Below are 17,309 nucleotides of genomic sequence, written 5' to 3'. Positions count from 1 at the left end.
AAACAGTTCAGACTCGAGAACTTATGTATTTCCTGTAGTCGATGCGCAACATGTTAAATAAATTACATTAAATTAAATTACATTATTACAAATTACATTAAATTAAATTACATTATTACAAATTACATTAAATTAAATTACATTATTACAAATTACATTGAATTAAATTACATTATTACAAATTACATTAAATTAAATTACATTATTACAAATTACATCAAATTAAAGAAAGGATTTGAAAGATTCGTGGATTTGCAGAACCTTCCTTGGATTCGTCCCATCTCTAATCAATTCACACTGAAAAAGATGGACGTTGACATCTCCAACTTTGGTGTCTTTATAGGCACCCACAGACCAGCACATAGTTGTGTACTTGTGTTTGGGTTGCCATCGGGGCAAGATAAGCAGAGAAACATAGACATAGAAACACAGGGCCTGAGCTGTCCCGACTTACTGGATTTACTGGTATGGGCTCAATGAGCCACAACTGGAAACTATTGTTCAACCTTACAACACACAATTTTTGTTGCTGCTGCTCTGTGTGCGACTGCTCTTTACTCGGGGCGTTGGGACGAGGCTAGTTACCTTGCAGGGCACAGCGCCGGGACTCAGAACCCAAGCCATCTCTCAGCTAATGCACAGAAGGGGTTGCGCATGACATCGCTTAAGTAGTGTCTGGGCAATGTATTTAGCAATACTGTGAGCCCGTCTCGGGCCCAAGCGGGTGTTATTACAATAATCAAAAGCAAGCACAACAATACACAACTAGCAATGACGTTAAAAAAAGAAAGGAAAAAAAAAGGAGACGAAACACATTACAAAATACGCAAAATGAGGCCTATGTGAGCAACGTAGGAACGGCATTAACAAATCCTATTACAGAATCAATGGGTACAATATTAGACGGCAACCTGTTCCACTCTTCTATTGTTCGGCAAATATATATTTAAGCGAGAATATTTAAACGTATCACAAGATACACAATAAGGAAGGGGTGTTGTGTTGTGGCTGAGTCTTGCCGACTGGCGGGCAGGTGGGAAAAGGTACATTGTAGAATCGATACCGAGACGGTTATTACAAATTAGGTAAAAAAATTTCAATCTCTGTATTTTTCTTCTCACCTGCAATGACACTAGGTGTGCCTGTTGCAACAGTGCCGAAACTGAGTCTGAGTACTTGTATTTTGAGTAAGTGAACCTAGCGGATAATCTTTGAACGCGTTCGAGCATGTCAATGTGTTTATTTGCGGATGGATCCCACACAACTGCGATTGGCCTGTATGCAGCTACCTTCAGATGCAAGTGGGGTTTCTGAAGTTGCCAAGTACAATCATTTAATGACGCTCCTGCACATCTCTCATCCTGCATGTAAGCATTTCCTTTCTTGTGCAACAGCAGCCAAGAGATCTCTCACTGTAGTCATTGTGGTTAGCCCTTGATCATGAAACAGATAGCTGATGACCAACAATACGTGTCATGATGGCAACCTCAGCTGTGAAATTAGCAAACATATGCACATTTTGTTGTATTCACATGTATTTAAGAAGTATGTGCAGCACATCTGGAGTAACCCTCATTCAGGAAGTGTGCAGTGGTGGACGATGGCTGTGTGTGTATAGGCAACCCAAACGGCTAAAGTCTCATTTTGTGTATGCGATTTATGCGCACATGTTCGGCATGTTCAGTGTGTTCGGCATGTTGCGAATGGGTGACAGTCACACGAAATAGCGTTACCACTTCCTGCAGGCAGAAACACTTTATGATGGAAGGAAAAGTCTGAATTAAGCAAAAATGGTGTTCAAATTAAGCAGCAAAATTACGCCTAAAATATAGCGGGCCAAAAAAATTCAACATGTGTTCGAATTACCCGAAAGTACGAAATATTACGGCTTGAGTTAACGCGAGTCTACTGTACATGCAAGTTTTACGACACATTTAATTACAATGTAAAAATACGTGTATGTATTTATATTTGAAATAAGTTTATAACTCCAACATCACCATATCAGCACTGGACCGCTGTTTCTGGCTTATTCAGCCGCCGTCACCAGTGCGCAGGTAGGTAACGTTTGAGTGGGTGTATCAGAAGGTCATGTAGAATGTGGTGTCCTTCCGTCAGGGTGAGAGCCTCACCAACTGAAAATTGTAGGGCAAAGCCAGTGAAGGATGTAGTGCAAAGGGAAGCTGAAGCTCTTTATCTTTCATGTGGTTGTGCCCTGACTGATGACTGCAAAATGGACTGTCGCATAGTGCTGACATGCTGCGGCATCCGAACGCTGCATTATCTTCCATGTGGTTTTCGTGTTAACCCTGTGCTAACCATAGCAATATGGTTTCTATATGGTTTTTTAGCGCAGAACAGCAGCATTACGACCAAGTGCGAAGTGGATGCAAAATGCTCTCTGTGTGCCGATTACAGAATTATTGTTTCGGATAAATGCTTCAATGTGTACCCATCCAAGCCATCATGGTAAGTGATGATGTTGAGGCATGTGTTACTTGAAGACCACCCACCGCAACCCACCACAACCCACCCAACTTCACCAGCGCTGAACAAATGGCTGAGCGAAATCCAGGGGAATTTCCGTCGGTCTTTGTGCCTACAACATATACCAGTGGCGTAGCCAGGAGGTGGTTTTGGGGTCAAAACTGCCGCCCACCAATGCATAGATTTGGTAGTGCGCTGGGAACGGCAAATGGGGGTGAGACCCATCATCATCATGTAATGTTCCCATAGAGCCCTTCCCAAAATATTTTTCTGGCTATGCCACCGACTATGCATAGTGCAGTCCACCTGGAAAATCTTTGGAATGGAGCCGTAATTATTCCGTATCCTGGGAAGCTCCTGGTTAGTATCCGGAACGGCTGAGGCAGCAGATCAGGGCGTCCGCAGAAACAGCGGGACTACACGGGAAAACACCAGTCAGAGTACGCGAAGCAGTGCCACTGCCGGACAAAGAATTCCAAGTGGGAGATGTTCAAATGTTGTAACACTTCACAATTGCTGGTCTGCGAAACATTATCCAAAATGGAAAGGGCCCCATGAAGTGACACAAAAATGTTGTCTGCGTTTTATACAAAGTGCTGACAGACAGCAGCTTAGTTTGCCCTATTCAGAGACGAGGAAACTCGTAACCAGTTAATAACAAAGTTACAAGCCGCAAAAATAAACTTGAAGTTACTTTACTAAGTTACATTGTAAGAACAACTTTAATAATTTTAACTATTATGAGCAGCAACAGGTGTCCATTCTGAATGGAAGTCTCCTCGTGATACTCACACTAATGTTACCTAATGTTACACTAATGTCACACTAATGTTAATGGGACCGAAGGAAATTGAAAGAAAAAAAGAAAGGAAAGGCAGTTGAAAAAAGCAAAGAAGCCACAGAGCCCCATCACAAGTCGCAGAGGAGGTTACCAGTAGAGCCTGACGTTTTAGGTTTAACCCGATTCTTCCCCGAATTTGCACCCCGAATTGAAGGTTACTTGAAGGTTCATAGCACATAGGACTATGAGCTTTGTGAAAGTAGGTAGTGCATGGTGTATTTGTCGTGCGAATGGCACATAAATGAAGAAAAGGCCTCAGGCCAACACGAGGCATGCTTTGCAGTAGTCACATGTTCGGAGGGCTAATATGGAACTAAATAAAGTTAGTCCCGACCCGACCACTGTGGCGTTCAGTTCTGGCTTAGGTCCACATATTGAACCCTGTTGTCAGCCACTTTGTTTTGCCACATGTTCTTTGTGGGAGTTCAGCTCCCATACTTCAAACACTTCCGTGACTCCAGAACAATCGCATTGACAAGGAGAAGAGGACGCTTTACACAATGTGTTAAGAGGACAGCAGTCCCACAACAGCCATTCCCAGCACGGTGTCTCTTGCGAGTAATTGTTGCTTGGTCAGTTAAAAAGGAGTTCATAAGCATTTGTGCAGCTTCCCGTCCCACTTCAGCAACTCCATGTCTAAGGCTGCATTCCAGAACTCACCTGGGTCGACCCAAGAGTTGAGGGTAGCTACTCTTTGCGATCGAGAATCAACCCGATTACATCAGGACCCGCATTCCTAAAATGGGCCGCCTACCCGAGGGTAGCAACTCCTGATTGACTCATGCTACTCCCTATCAGATGGGGTTAGCTAAGAGTAATGACATCAGAGCTGTCGTCTGCACAGAAATCTATGGTCGTCTTCTTTTGCTGCTGCTCATCTCCACTGCATCACAGAGGATGCCCGGAAATTCCAGTGCGGATTTTGCGACCTGATGTTTTCTTCAGAGCAGCATGCGTGGAACCATACATACAACACACATCAGCTCGTTGCATATGAAGGTCGAAAGCTGCTTCTATGCGTTTTAGAGCTAGCAGCGGACCAGAACAGCGCTACCGTTTCTTGGAATGCACGGTGAATACCCCTAGTTCATGGCACAAATCCTTTACGAACTCACACAGATGACCCCACACTGAAGTCAACACCGTCACAGCAAAGAGAAGCAGCGGCCAGCTGTTCTGATGTCCCGGGGCCTAAGTGTCACTGTTGTCTGCTGTCGCCATGTCAAAGATCGTACTCGCACCCATTCCACAACCAACTCGAGGATCATCTACCCTTTGGGTCACATGGTACAACTCTGTCACGTGACCAACTCCTACTCGAGAGTTTGTTTTGGAGCGCAACCTTAGCTTTATGTTATCGAACTTTTAAGGGGAAATGTGATACAGTGTTGCAGCCAACGTCTATTTTTCGATCTCAACGCTAAAAAATCTGACCGCAGAGGTATCTATGCTAGAGGGAATGAAAGAAGCGCATATGTATGCTAGCTTGTACTGCATGCTGACCTTGAAAACATATACCTCACTTTGAGTTTTAAGCACGAAAAATGACTTGAAGGGGCTGTGACATCTTGCCGGATAAATGTGAGAGATGGTCATGTACACCGATGTGATGCTGCATTCTAAGCTAAGCCAAGCCAAGCCAAGGGGCTGCCACCTCAAATACCTAAACTTATCTGGCTGTCGCATTGCTGCAAGCGTCTCTGCCAGTGAGGTGACTGTGGTAGAGGTCAAGTGCTTGGGAAAAGCAACAGGAATGGCCAAATCTTTCACTGTTCCCATCTATGCTTGCAAGAGTTGATCCAACGCTCGGTTTTAAGATGCCATGAAAACCATCTCTCTCAAGACGTTGCATTAATTCATTGGATGCGACTGAATGTGGCTTTTACAGCTCAGTGGCTTTACCGTTTGCGACAAGTTGACCCTCCCATATGCCATCACTGCGGTCATCTGGAAGATCTAGAGCACATCCTTCTTCATTGCCCGTACTAGAGTCACTAAATAAGCAGCGTATTGACACTGAGGCAAAAAGGAGAGTTGGAGCCACCATGTTGTTTTCGTTCTACCTCCAGACCCACTTCTACAATTTAAGATGAGGTACGGCAGTGGAAGAAGAGAACCCTTCGAAGAGCGTTCCATAGATGGCGCTGGAGGTCAAACGGAAACAAAGTGCCGGCTCCAACTCGCCCTTTTGCCTCAGTGTCGATACTCTGAAGTGTAGTGTATTCAGTGACTCTAGCCCGCACTACCAACCTTTTCGATCCCCACTTTCAGTGTCTCTTAATCAACTGGACTCTCCCCCTTTCACTATTTCAAAATTGCTTGGTCCATGGTCAAATCCAGCCCACCAACGCTCTGCCCTAAAAGCCCTTCTAAAGTTTTTGAACATTGTAGGACTCCAGTTCTCACCGCGGGGTGACTCAATATTCCATTCACCGCCAGCAATGGGGTAGGGTGCCGCCCCTGGAGATGAAACCCGCACTCGTCATCATTTCAATACAGTTGTTGTTGTCTCACTCCTCTGACATCAGAGCCTGACTCCGAGGCGTTGTTTGGGGGTCTCTATATATACTTCCACGTGCATGCAACGAACCAGATCTATCAATGTGTCGCAACCCCTGTAAGCTCTCTGTCCCGATTTCCGTTCAAACAGGTGCATGTGAATCGCACCCGATGCTTTCTCGCTAATTTGAGTACAGATAAAACTTTGCAGATAACGGCACAGATAAAATTTCGAGCAAAAACTTCAACTCACCTTCCCATCCTCCCAGTACTTTGCTAGCACCTTCTGCCCCGACGTCAAGCGCTTCTGGGGCTGCTTAGTGTCTTTCGCGTCTGCAACATCGTTTTGTAGTGCTGCCTCTTGCAGGGATTGCCATGCCTGCTGCGGCTGCTGCTGCGACTGCTGGTTCTCGTCTGTGCGTGATGTCCGCTTCCTGTCCCCCTCTCCACCATAGTAAGAACGGCCATCTTGGCGTGCAGCCTGCACGTGCTGCAGCCGCGGAGGGATTGTGGAGTGGTAGTCTCCACTGGAGGGTTTGGAATCTCTGTGATTTGGGAATGGCTGCGAAGAACAAGAAGAGAGAGAGAGATTATGGGTTTAATGGCACAAAGGCAGCAAAGGCCATAGAGCGCCAAAACTATGGTGAGTGTGTGGTGGTGTGAGATGATTATGGGAGAGATGATGTGAGAGAGAGAGAGAGTGTGTGTGGTAATTAAAAGCTATTTACAGGTATGAGCGATGAGATGGACCAGGATAGGAGAGGGAGAGGAGAATGATGATAACAAGTGAGTATGGCAGTTAAAAGCTATGTAAAAGTGTGAGCAATGAGGTGATCCAGGATGAGGTATTTACATGAGGAGTTCGGTGATATTGGATAAAAGCGGAGCAATGCTTAACATCTACATCTGACTTAGTAGCCCACACATGGTCAAAAATTGGATGACATTATCAAACGGCACAAGAGGAGTGTCACCCAGTAAAAGGGCTGGGTGGAGTGGGACATGGTATCTGTAGAATGCGGTGAAATACTGTTGGCGTTGGTGTTCGAAGTGAGGGCAGGATGCCAGTACGTGCAAGACAGTCAAGCTGTCACCGCAGAACAAGAAGAATGCGGATACATAAGATAAGTACGACATACTTGTGATGCATAATGTAAAAACCCCGAGACTAGGGAACACGAAGGGACAGACACAACACGAAGTCTCTCTTGAGACTTCGTATTGTGTCTGTCCCTTCGTGTTCCCTAGTCTCGGGGTTTTTACATTATGCATCATCTTCATCAGCTCGCTTGCTTCCTAGCCATTTTTTCATTGTCATACTTGTGATGATTGTATACTGCTGGAGTAGGACATTTATTTATTTATTTATTTATTTTTATTTTTTGTCATCATCCTGGCTAGAGGCAGTATGATGTGACCATAGCATCCTGCAGCACTCTCTGATGGACGTGTGTCTTAGCAGTGCATGTTGTTCCTTATCACGAGGGGTCCTAGCTCGCCGCGGCAAAAATTTTCAAAATCCGCGCTAAAATATTGGGAATTCCACGTTCTTCCGCAACAAAGATTACATACAATTACTAGTTACACGCTGGCATAATGTCGGAACTCTCTGCACTAACTGCAGCATTGAAACGGTACATAACGTTACATCGGATCAGGTTTATTTCGGGCTTCCAATACCCCATTACTTGTGCCTCAAAGTGACACGTATCCCTAGGAAGCAGAACAATGTTGCACTCTCGTGTTCTCATAATGTTTATTGAAGCAGTGCAAACCACAATGCAACAGTGCATCCCTGGTTTTGACTGCAACTGGTATCATTTTTAAATACACGCCTTGTTTCCACAATAATAAAGTTGCACGCTGATAGTGCTACCCTCAAGAGTTGATCTGAAAACTGAAGACATCCTGATCTGAAATGGGCATTGGAGAACACTTGAGTGCTGCGCATTCAGCACAGGTGCTCAGGTTCAACCTAAATGTGTGAGGCCTTTTTTATCTCCGTTTTCCACTCGAAAATGAGCCTTTCCATTCGATACCGCCTGATTTTACCCTATTTCACAGCCCCTGAAGTAAAACCAGATTTTCAGAAGTGATAAAACCCAAAGACATAAAGGTACAGACGTATACTTATAGAGGAGTTTGACCACTGTACAAAGAGCGTGTCAATGCGATACCGTAAGAAGACAGTTGCTCTCACCCGTTGCTGTCTTCCTTGAAATGTGTTCCCATCATTCTGGTAACCAGTGTTGTTTCTATGCGAGGTTTGTGTGCCACTTCCACCGCTGTTCTGGTAAGGAACGTTCCCCTCGTTCCGGCGTCCGCCATATTCCCGATTTCTCTGCTGGCCCTGCTTTGCACTGTTGTAATCCTGTGGGTCACGCTGCTGGCGTTCCGGTCGCCGATACCGGTCTGACGTATCTCCACCTCTCCGTGTTTCGTAGCTATTCATCACGTGGGCGTCTTCAATTTCAGGCACTGCAGACAAGACAGAGAATGAGCAACACCACAGAAAATATTAGATAGTATTAGGAAATATTTTATCAAGTTCCTGAACGCACTGATCAGTCAAAATGCTCTTCTTGAGTACAGCATCATTTGTGAACGACATTGAAAAAAAAAACAAAGAAACAGTATGTTAAAGTAAGCAAAATCCAATAGCCCATTTTGGTAGGAAACACTACAGCTTCAGCTACGTTCAACAAGGTAGGGCCAGGGAAAATTAGCATTCAAAAAGGAACATGTTATACAACATAACTATGTTGCAGATTTGTTACTCCTGCTGAGAGAACTGAGAAGTCATGCGGGGAAGGTAAAATGAAAGTGCTCAGGTAGTATAGCTCATTCAGAGGAATGAAACAGATGAGGAGGAAGTTATAATGTCGGTAATTAATACTGCAAAAAAAAGCAGGATGAAGAAACTTTCAAATGTGAGCATATTGAAATGAAAAACTAGGGGCCCGAAGAATGTTAGGCCAAAAAGAAAAGCGAGCATGAACTCCCCTAAAAATGGTTCAATTTATATACCGTAATTTCACGCATATAAGCAGCAGGATTCGTATTTAGGAACGTTTTGAAAATTTTCTGGCAGATAAGCCGCACTCGCAGATAAGCCGCGGGCAATACGAGACGACTGATTTGTGCGACAAAGGAGACCATAGAGAAGGCCATAAACCCTGTGGTCCATACTCCGGGGTCGGCATAGTGTACAAAAAAGGAGGTCAGTTCTAGAGTTCTACCAAGATCGGATTGTGCCCTTGTTAGGCGTTTTTCATGGATTGGTGGGTCAGTGGTATTCCAGACGACGTGAATCCCTGTCACCACTTTCGATAAAGCTGCTTGGGGGAATGCACCAGGAAGATCAATCTACTCGAATGTGGACCCGTCCCTGTTACGCACTGTCCGTGCATCGGCAGGACAGTGCTGTTCCAGAGACACTGCGTCAGTCCTTTCGTTAAAACCGGCGTATGAGGAAAATACCAGGAAAAAATAGTCATCAGATAAGCCGCACCGGTGGATAAGCCGCAGAGCGGCTGTGAGAAAAAAAAATCGCGCATAAGCCGCGGCTAATACGCGTGAAATTACGGTAAACCTACACTAGAGATGGAAAGTTCAATTAAGGGGGCCGTAAACAGGTATACAAGGTGCGCATTTCTCCGCGTTATATTATTGAAACTTAGGCAGTGAAAGCTCCTTGTAATTGCTAGCACTCAAATCGAAAAAGCGCTTGTATATGGATGAAATATTCACTGCACTCTTTCGCTTTTTAGCCCCGCCTTGCGTTCTAACTTTATGTCATTTTGACGTGGCGCTTTCCTCACCAATTATGATCAAGGGCTCCACGTATGATTTTATTTCACTTGCGGAAATTGACTAGGTGAATATGAATCTTATTCTATTCGAAATCTAAACAGATACAACCTCAAACTGGAAAAGAAATGCGTTCTATTTAGATGTTATACAAGCACTACGTTTTCGGCGCAGTAGCACGCAGCACACTGCCAGCGCTAATGAATATCCGGCGCTACAGTTCCCCGCGATGGGTCATCTTCGTCACCTTCGAATGGTTCCGACAACTGGGCTGCCGTACTTCGGTTTGAACCACCCGGCATCGCGTGGCTCAGTGGTTAGCGTGCTGGCCATGTCACGCTGTGACTGGGAGGTGCCCAGGTTCGAATTGCGTCACATGATAGCAGCCCAATTGTTGACGTTCGCGTCAAAACTAGTCCACCCGGAGATGTCATGACGCTGCATTTCGAAACCATGGAGCGCAGTTAGTTCAGCACGTGGTTCCACAGAAACAAACGAAGCACTCCGCCTCATAGCTGATAATGAAGCCTGTTTATTGGCTGGAAATTTGAAACGTCACATCCCACCAGAGCTGGGCCCTGGAGCTCGACCCCCTGCATGGACGGCAAAAGGCTACGTAGCCATGTGACGTATGCGTAGTGGAGAGAGGCGCGCGGGTTACTCATCTTTCAAAGCCTTCATATGGGTCACTGAGCTGGCACGAGCCGACAGATTATGACCTGCGTGATGATATATGGCGATTATTATGACCTACAGTCTTTCATGGGGTACCATTATTTGTGAAATGTTTGGCGGCCTGTTTATGTCCCCTTTAATGCTGTAAGTAGAGATAGCAAGAAGCTAAAGATCAAGGACCTTCTACAACCGATCAAGACCAACTTCTCAGAAGGTGTTGCTGTTATGTTGCTGAAGTCTCCTGTACTGAAGCTCTGTTTCGAACAGACCTGTGAGAAAGTCAGCTTCGACTATGAAATGTAGCCTCATAAGCCTCTCACACTTCTTGCTTGCAAAGCAGGGGATGTAAAGCACGATAACGCAAAGAATATGTGGAAAAGAATGACAAAACAAGGCCTGCTCTACTAAAGAAATCCTGGCTTTCAACAGAAGCATTTTGGTAGTGATTCCATGCATTTGACAAGAAGGCAGATGATTCATCCACTCGATGAAACAGCGCAGGAGACAACACAAAGAAAGATAGAAACAACACGACCGCTGTAAGGCTGTCAAGGCTTTTTTTACTGGAGCAGCTCAAGAGTGCGGAAATGTACGTAAGGTTACTGAATGCATGGTACTTGAACAGTTCTATCCATAGATTGAGAAGTTACCCGTCAAAAAGAACTCGTTACAAGTTAAGTTACCGCGTGCTAAATGTAACTAAGTTAATAACGAAGTTCTTCAGCATGAAATCTAACTCGCAGTTACTGAGTTACTTAACAAAAAGAACGAGTTACTTCCAAGTTACTTCGGACACAAAATAGCATTACGCAGGTGCAGCGCGCGAGCAGTTGAGTTAGACGTTGAGTTGCCTGCGGAGGAGTGCAACACGCTTAGATCGTTTTCCTTTATGCCCAACAATAGACCTCTCCCTGTTTGTAAATAAATGACGTCATAGTGTTCGACAGCGCCAAAATTTGGTAGAATTGAACTACGCTCGAAGCTAGAGGTGAACCAAGTCGCGCCCGAAAGCCACAGTCTTGAGGGGGTTACGACATGACCCCTTGAATGGACGACACCCTTGGTCCTACTTTTCTTTCAATGGGAGACAGCGAACAAGTGCCTGTTCGTGGAACCCAGCCGTCCTTCCGCTTTGTTTCGGTTTCAGTCTGTCTACCAATATGTCATAATGACGTTTCTCTGGTAGAGGTCTATTCGAACGCGTTGCATCTTACCCCCTGTGGGCGCAGAATGGTTCAGCTTTATTTCAATGGCAGCAGTTCTTACTTCCTGAATAAAATACTGCCACTCATTGAATATCACGTTTTATGGCAAAATATGCCATGAAGGAACAGGAGAGAAAGCAAGAAAATGTCTGGACGTGAGTGAAAAGCGAATTAAAAGTAACTTGGAACTTAACTTAAGTTACTTTGGCAAAGTTACCAAAAAAAGGAACGAGTTCAGTGGCGTCGGAACTAATTTTTCACTGGGGGAGCGAAAAAAAAGTGCTACCTTAAACATCATCATCATCATCATCATCACTTATTTTCCTTGAGGGCTCATAGTGACGTTATACATGGTTGCTGCACGAACAGTAAACGTGCACCTAGCAAATGACATGTGCATATTTGTACAGTAGATCTAAAGTAACATTGCAGTAGTACTGTAATTAAATAGCACTTGGTGGTGAATTAGTTGGTAAGAGTTCAGTGCGTCCGGCTTTTTTTACTTCTGCGCAGTGCCTATAGACCTCTATGGCAAGTAATGTGTAGGGAACGTCGGGTACTTGTCCCCGGAATCGCCGTCGCGGCATATACATGTGCCGGGACTGGAAGCGAATATCGTCTGATCCGCAAGCCTTCTGCGAATAAACCAGACTTTCCTGGGCCGGTCTGGAGCTCAGCTAGAATGTGCCCTTTGACACCCAGCCTTTTGACTGGGTGTCACGGTGTCGTTATAACTCCCGGGCGACTCAATAAGAAAAGCCGGATAAATGAAAACAGCGGGTAAATTTTGGACATCGGTACGACGGAAAGCGAGGGGCCACCAATCAGGTTAACAGTTAGAATATTCTACTATGACGGGTGAAGATATACACAATATATATAAGACAACAAACAAGCTGCGATACATATCTCATTCCAGAGGTGTTGCCTTCTCCGATGTCTATGGCATTTAATAATCCTGTAACGCTGCTGCAGTCGAGGACTTGGTGGCGCTCCCTCGACGTTGCCACTGCCGACACATGAACACAACACCGGTGCGACGTTTCGTCTCAGTTCATCGCACTTGTCTACTACAGGTCTTACACGCCAGCTCGAAGTGGGCACCCTGTCCACCACCGACTGAAATCTGTGGCTGCGCCCCGCAAACCGCCATTATAACAACCCTCTGTCTTCAACTGGGCGGTTTCTTCGTATCCTTATTTCCCTCAGACGCCTGGTGTCTTGCGTGCCTTTTGCGATTCCCGTTTGTGCCTCTGTCCCCCCCACCCCACCCCGTGGATTGAGTCTGGGAGTGCTCGCCCCCCCGTTACACACTTTCTGACTGATTTATTGCACTTCGTACAGCTTGGGACAAAAGTTTACGGAACACGCGAGCCACGTACTTTTTCTTCGGTGCGACACCCTAGCGGCTGCCGGAATCGGGTGAGTACACTGTTTCGAAGGGGTGGACGGATGCGCTATTAGCGACACACAGTGGTGGTTCCAGTGTCGCTTATGCGTGCCTGGGAAGTACAAGTTACCGCTGTGTGTCGCTAACAGCGCACCCTTCCACCCCTCCGCAACAGTGAACTCACTCGCTTCCGGCAGCCGCTAGGGTGTCGCACCGGAGAAAGAGTACGTCGCTAGCGTGTTCCGTAAACTTTTGTCCTAACCTGTACCACAAACCTTGCCATGGTTAACTCCAGAACCCTGTGAACCTGACACCATTGGTATGTAGCTCTTCTCAAACGGTCTCCGCACACAGTGACAGTGGTAGGATCTCTGTTTATTGTTCTCTAAATTTATGGCCACCGAAAGAACACATGCACGCACGGGCCATTCCGTTAGACCGTAAAAGATTAGGACGCTGGGCTGACACTGAGGGAGCCGTGCTCCCCCATTCGTAAATGAGGGGGAGCCGTCGCTCCCCCTGCTCCCCCTGTTCCGGCGCCCCTGAACGAGTTCCTCTGAAAGTTACCACGGCGCAAAAGTACCGAGTTACGTTACAAGTTACCAAAAAAAGGAACTTAGTTACAGTAACGAGTTACTTGTAACGAGTTACCTCGAACTCTGGTTTTACTGTTGCCTCTCCAAGATAACCATGGTTTAGGTGCAGGACAGGTTAAAAGGCACAAGTGTCGAGATACAGTGCACATGGATCCTAGTTCAAATGTCTCACTGAAAACCAAACTCGTTTCAACTGCACCAGTATGTGCCATGTGTGTGCCGCCCTGTCCTCGTCGCTTCGTTAAACGCGCTTCTCTTAGTATATATCTGTACCAACACGCCCAAAGTGAATTGTTAACATTAAGATGTGAGTCATTACGAAAAATAATGTTGAAAAAGAGCCGCATAGTGAAACAAATCTGACATGCTCTTGATGGTGCTGTACCTTTTGGAAGGGAGATTTGATTCTGCAAGAAGTCGAACAGTGTACTTGGCGCCGAAGGACGGCTTGGAGCCTTGTCTTCCCCAGAGTCCCTCTCGCGATGCTCTCGTTTTTTCCTGTTGTTCTCTAATGAATAAGAAAGACAACAGTTGCACTACACGCAATTTATTCAGAGTGGAAACAACAGAAATATGACACGCTTTTACATTTTTAGTACTCACCAGGTCGACCTCCGGCTCTGTCCTTCCTGTTGTTGTTGGAAGACTTTTCCAGCGAGTGGATAGCAGATGCCAGGTCACAGTTGTTGAGTCGGAGCGCATTTACAGCCTCATCTACAGTGCAGCCAAAGCCAACAAGCTGCGCGATGTCTCCGTCCTGGGGCTGAATAAACGGAGTTTGCTCGAGAACATATTTTATACAGTAAAACCCGCGGACAGAGATATCGCGTATAATGATACCCCTCGTAAAATGATGGTTCATGATTTTACCGTCAAAATATACATTGGTTCTATGGGGAAACGACCCGCGTATAGCGATGGAGACCGCGGTTCCGAGTACTCGTATAACGATGTTGGACGCTGCCCCGTGCGCGTAACCACGCGGCGATTTTCGCCACGATAAGATACAGTAGAGTCTCGACGCTACGAATCTCACGGGGTAGCGGAAAAAATTCGTATCATCCGAAATTCACATCAAAATAATTAAACCAAAATAAAAATTGAGGCAAGAAAATAGACAGCGACTGTTCATTTTCCAATACTGTCAGTGAAAGAGGTAGGTGGTAACGCTTTTATGTCTCCGTATTTGGCCAATGCTGCTCAAATTCGGGAGATGATTCAAAAGGCCTAGCATGTGCTTTCTACCCGCGACAGTGTTCTAAAGCGAGCTTCTCCTAAAGCACGCAGGCGTTAGGTGAAGCCGACTTGCGGAATGGTGATGTGTAGTGTTGCCAGAAGTTGTCCTGCTATGTTGTCTGGTTCTCTCCACGAGTTCTGATCGCTGTTCTCTCAAGCCACTGCGATGTCACACAGCTTCGCGTTTTTTTTTAGCATCTGTTTTTTTTTTTGCTACACGCGGGGTGGCGCGCGACTTTTCCGGGACGTCGTATTTAGGTCAGCCCTCGTTTAACGATGTACCCCGTATAACGATGGAATTCGTGATTACCGTCAATATCGTTATACGCGGGGTTTTACTGTACTGAATATGTAAGACTCGATAGGTACTTGTGCGCTTAGTACACATCAGGTAAGATTACAGTAGAACTTTGTTATAGTAACTCCGCTTTTAGTAAAATTCTGCTTATAGTAAAAGAGAACTGCGGTCCCGACTGAATTCCTATAGACCCAATGGTTAAATTTTCTGATATAGTAAGCAGAAAAATTCCAGGATACCACTTATAGTAAAGAGCGGGCACCTAGAATGTGGGTTTCGGTAGGCTGGATCCCGCCATCTTGTCGTGTTGATGATGCTGGGGATGTTGCTTGCTGCTTGTGTATTTTCTTCTTCTTTTTTATTTAACGCTGCAATCAGCCGGTAAGGGAACAGCCAATAGCGTCCATCCACACAATGAGAGGTGGAAGTGCGTAGTAGGTAGCGGCATAGGAGAGATAGTTCCTAGTTCCCGCCTGATTTTGCACGTCCAATATGTGTTTCCCAGTTCTCGATTTGGCGACGTGACGTGTTTTTTGTTTTTGTGTGAGACGTGAAGTTTGGGACATGACGGACTGTGGCAGAAAATGCAAAGTGTTGACACTGCTTCAAAAGATGACGTTGCTGCAACTGGTGGACAGAAACGAACTGACGCGAAAGCAAACTTTTTTTTTGCGACGTATACAAAGTCTACGGCATGGCAGGCTTCATTTAAGTCATTTTTTATACCTTTATAAAGCATTTTTCTAACACTGCAGAGTTCCTATTTGTACATAGCATTGTAATAAATCTCTCAATGACTTGTCCTCCTCCATTTATGACTCTCTTAAAGCTACACCTAATATAGTAAAACCCCTGATATAGTAAAATTATCCGCAAGTCCCAGCCAGTTTACTATAAAGAGGTTCTACTATATTTGACTCCCTAAAAGCCACATTCAACTGAACTCGACAAGTGAAGGGTGTAAGGAATACGACAGCTAGTCTCATAAGATGTGCTCGATTCAGTGATCATAAATAGAATTACAGCACAATGGAAGATTCACATGCTCATCTGCAAACCGACGTGAGCGCTACTATCGTTTCCAAACACGTTCCTGTTGTGCACAGCACACCAAGATGATGCCGTCAGAAACTTTGGATTTGTTTGGATTTGGATTGTCTTTGGATTTGTTCCTTTGCTCATGTACCACATTCTGTAGCCCACTTCGGAGACGGCTTTGTCCAGTTCCAGTGTTGTATGAGCTTAAGAACCTTGGGAAGGCAGTTACGTAGTTGAACATTAAAGGAGCACCGCCCGGCGTCCTTATACCCCAATTTGCAGTACTCTGTCCTTCAACCCAGCTACAGTTTGCTTTGGCCCACTGGTGCAGTTAGTTGTTTTGTGAGAGCTCCCTCTAATATTGAAGTTCTGTCAAACGGGCATGGGTTGCATTCGATTCCAGCTTCTTGAGACCCTTGCAACTTTAAGTTGCGACCCAGCGACCCACCAAAAATATGAAATTTTGCATCACGACCCCCTCGTCCCTTTCCCAGCTTTTCGCGATGCCACAAGCTTTTCGATTTCAGTGCATGAACAGTAATACACAAAACTAACACTGAAATTTTATAAGATAGTTAATATAGTGAATCAGAGTGAATCAGCACGGCTGGAAACCATCGCACATAAATAACAATGCATGCCAGCAGGAGTGACTGTTCCTAATGGCTGACGTGAGCTTGTTTGTCGGAGTACAGTTTCTCAAAATGAGGGAGGAGTTTGAACACAGTATCTCTTTAGTTCCAGCTCCATGTTGAGCTGCGCCCTGTGCTTTGTTTTCGTCGATGCAACCACAAAGAAGCCAAGTTCACAAGGTACATCATGGCAAAGGAAAAGAGAACTTTCATGGCTTTAGTACCCAAGAGCAGGCACTCTCCTACCAAACCCGCCCAAAATTTTGGGAAGTGGCTTCAGTAGAAACTGCAGCCACAAACCCGAGCTGCTGGCAGGCCGCTTCGTGACCCCCTACTGAATCTACTGTGACCCACAGTTTGGGGAACACTGAGCTAGGTAAATATGATGTCCCTCTTCTATATCAAGGGCAGCTGAACATGTGAAATGTGTGAGCATACATTACCTGTTTCACACCTCCAAATACTTTCACTTTGCCCTCTTTTGCACGGGAAACTTCGGCGATAGTCATTTGGCGATGCTTCTCAAAAGCCTCGTTCGGTTTTGTGTCTTTTTGGCACTGGTCCATCGATTTGAAGTTGCCTGCATAAACAACAGTATTTCT

The 17,309-nt window shown here is 45.4% G+C and overlaps 1 protein-coding gene across 2 annotated transcripts in view; it reads right to left on the bottom strand.

Moving 5' to 3' along the window:
- Positions 1 to 17,309, bottom strand: part of LOC135394609 (tudor domain-containing protein 3-like) — a 62,352-nt gene that overhangs the window by 34,773 nt on the left and 10,270 nt on the right. For both annotated transcript variants that reach the window (XM_064625437.1, XM_064625438.1), the window contains exons 7-11: positions 17,151 to 17,287; positions 14,107 to 14,266; positions 13,889 to 14,011; positions 8,028 to 8,305; positions 6,081 to 6,389 (exon numbers count right to left, since the gene is read on the bottom strand). In XM_064625437.1, the coding sequence (XP_064481507.1) occupies positions 6,081 to 6,389; positions 8,028 to 8,305; positions 13,889 to 14,011; positions 14,107 to 14,266; positions 17,151 to 17,287 (1,007 nt within the window). The remainder of the gene's footprint in view (positions 1 to 6,080; positions 6,390 to 8,027; positions 8,306 to 13,888; positions 14,012 to 14,106; positions 14,267 to 17,150; positions 17,288 to 17,309) is intronic.

Source organism: Ornithodoros turicata, chromosome 5, assembly GCF_037126465.1.
Source record: "Ornithodoros turicata isolate Travis chromosome 5, ASM3712646v1, whole genome shotgun sequence".
Classification (NCBI taxonomy): Eukaryota; Metazoa; Arthropoda; class Arachnida; order Ixodida; family Argasidae; genus Ornithodoros; species Ornithodoros turicata.
The sequence above is the reverse complement of the archived record's forward strand: the minus strand, read 5'-3'. Positions and strand labels throughout refer to the sequence as shown.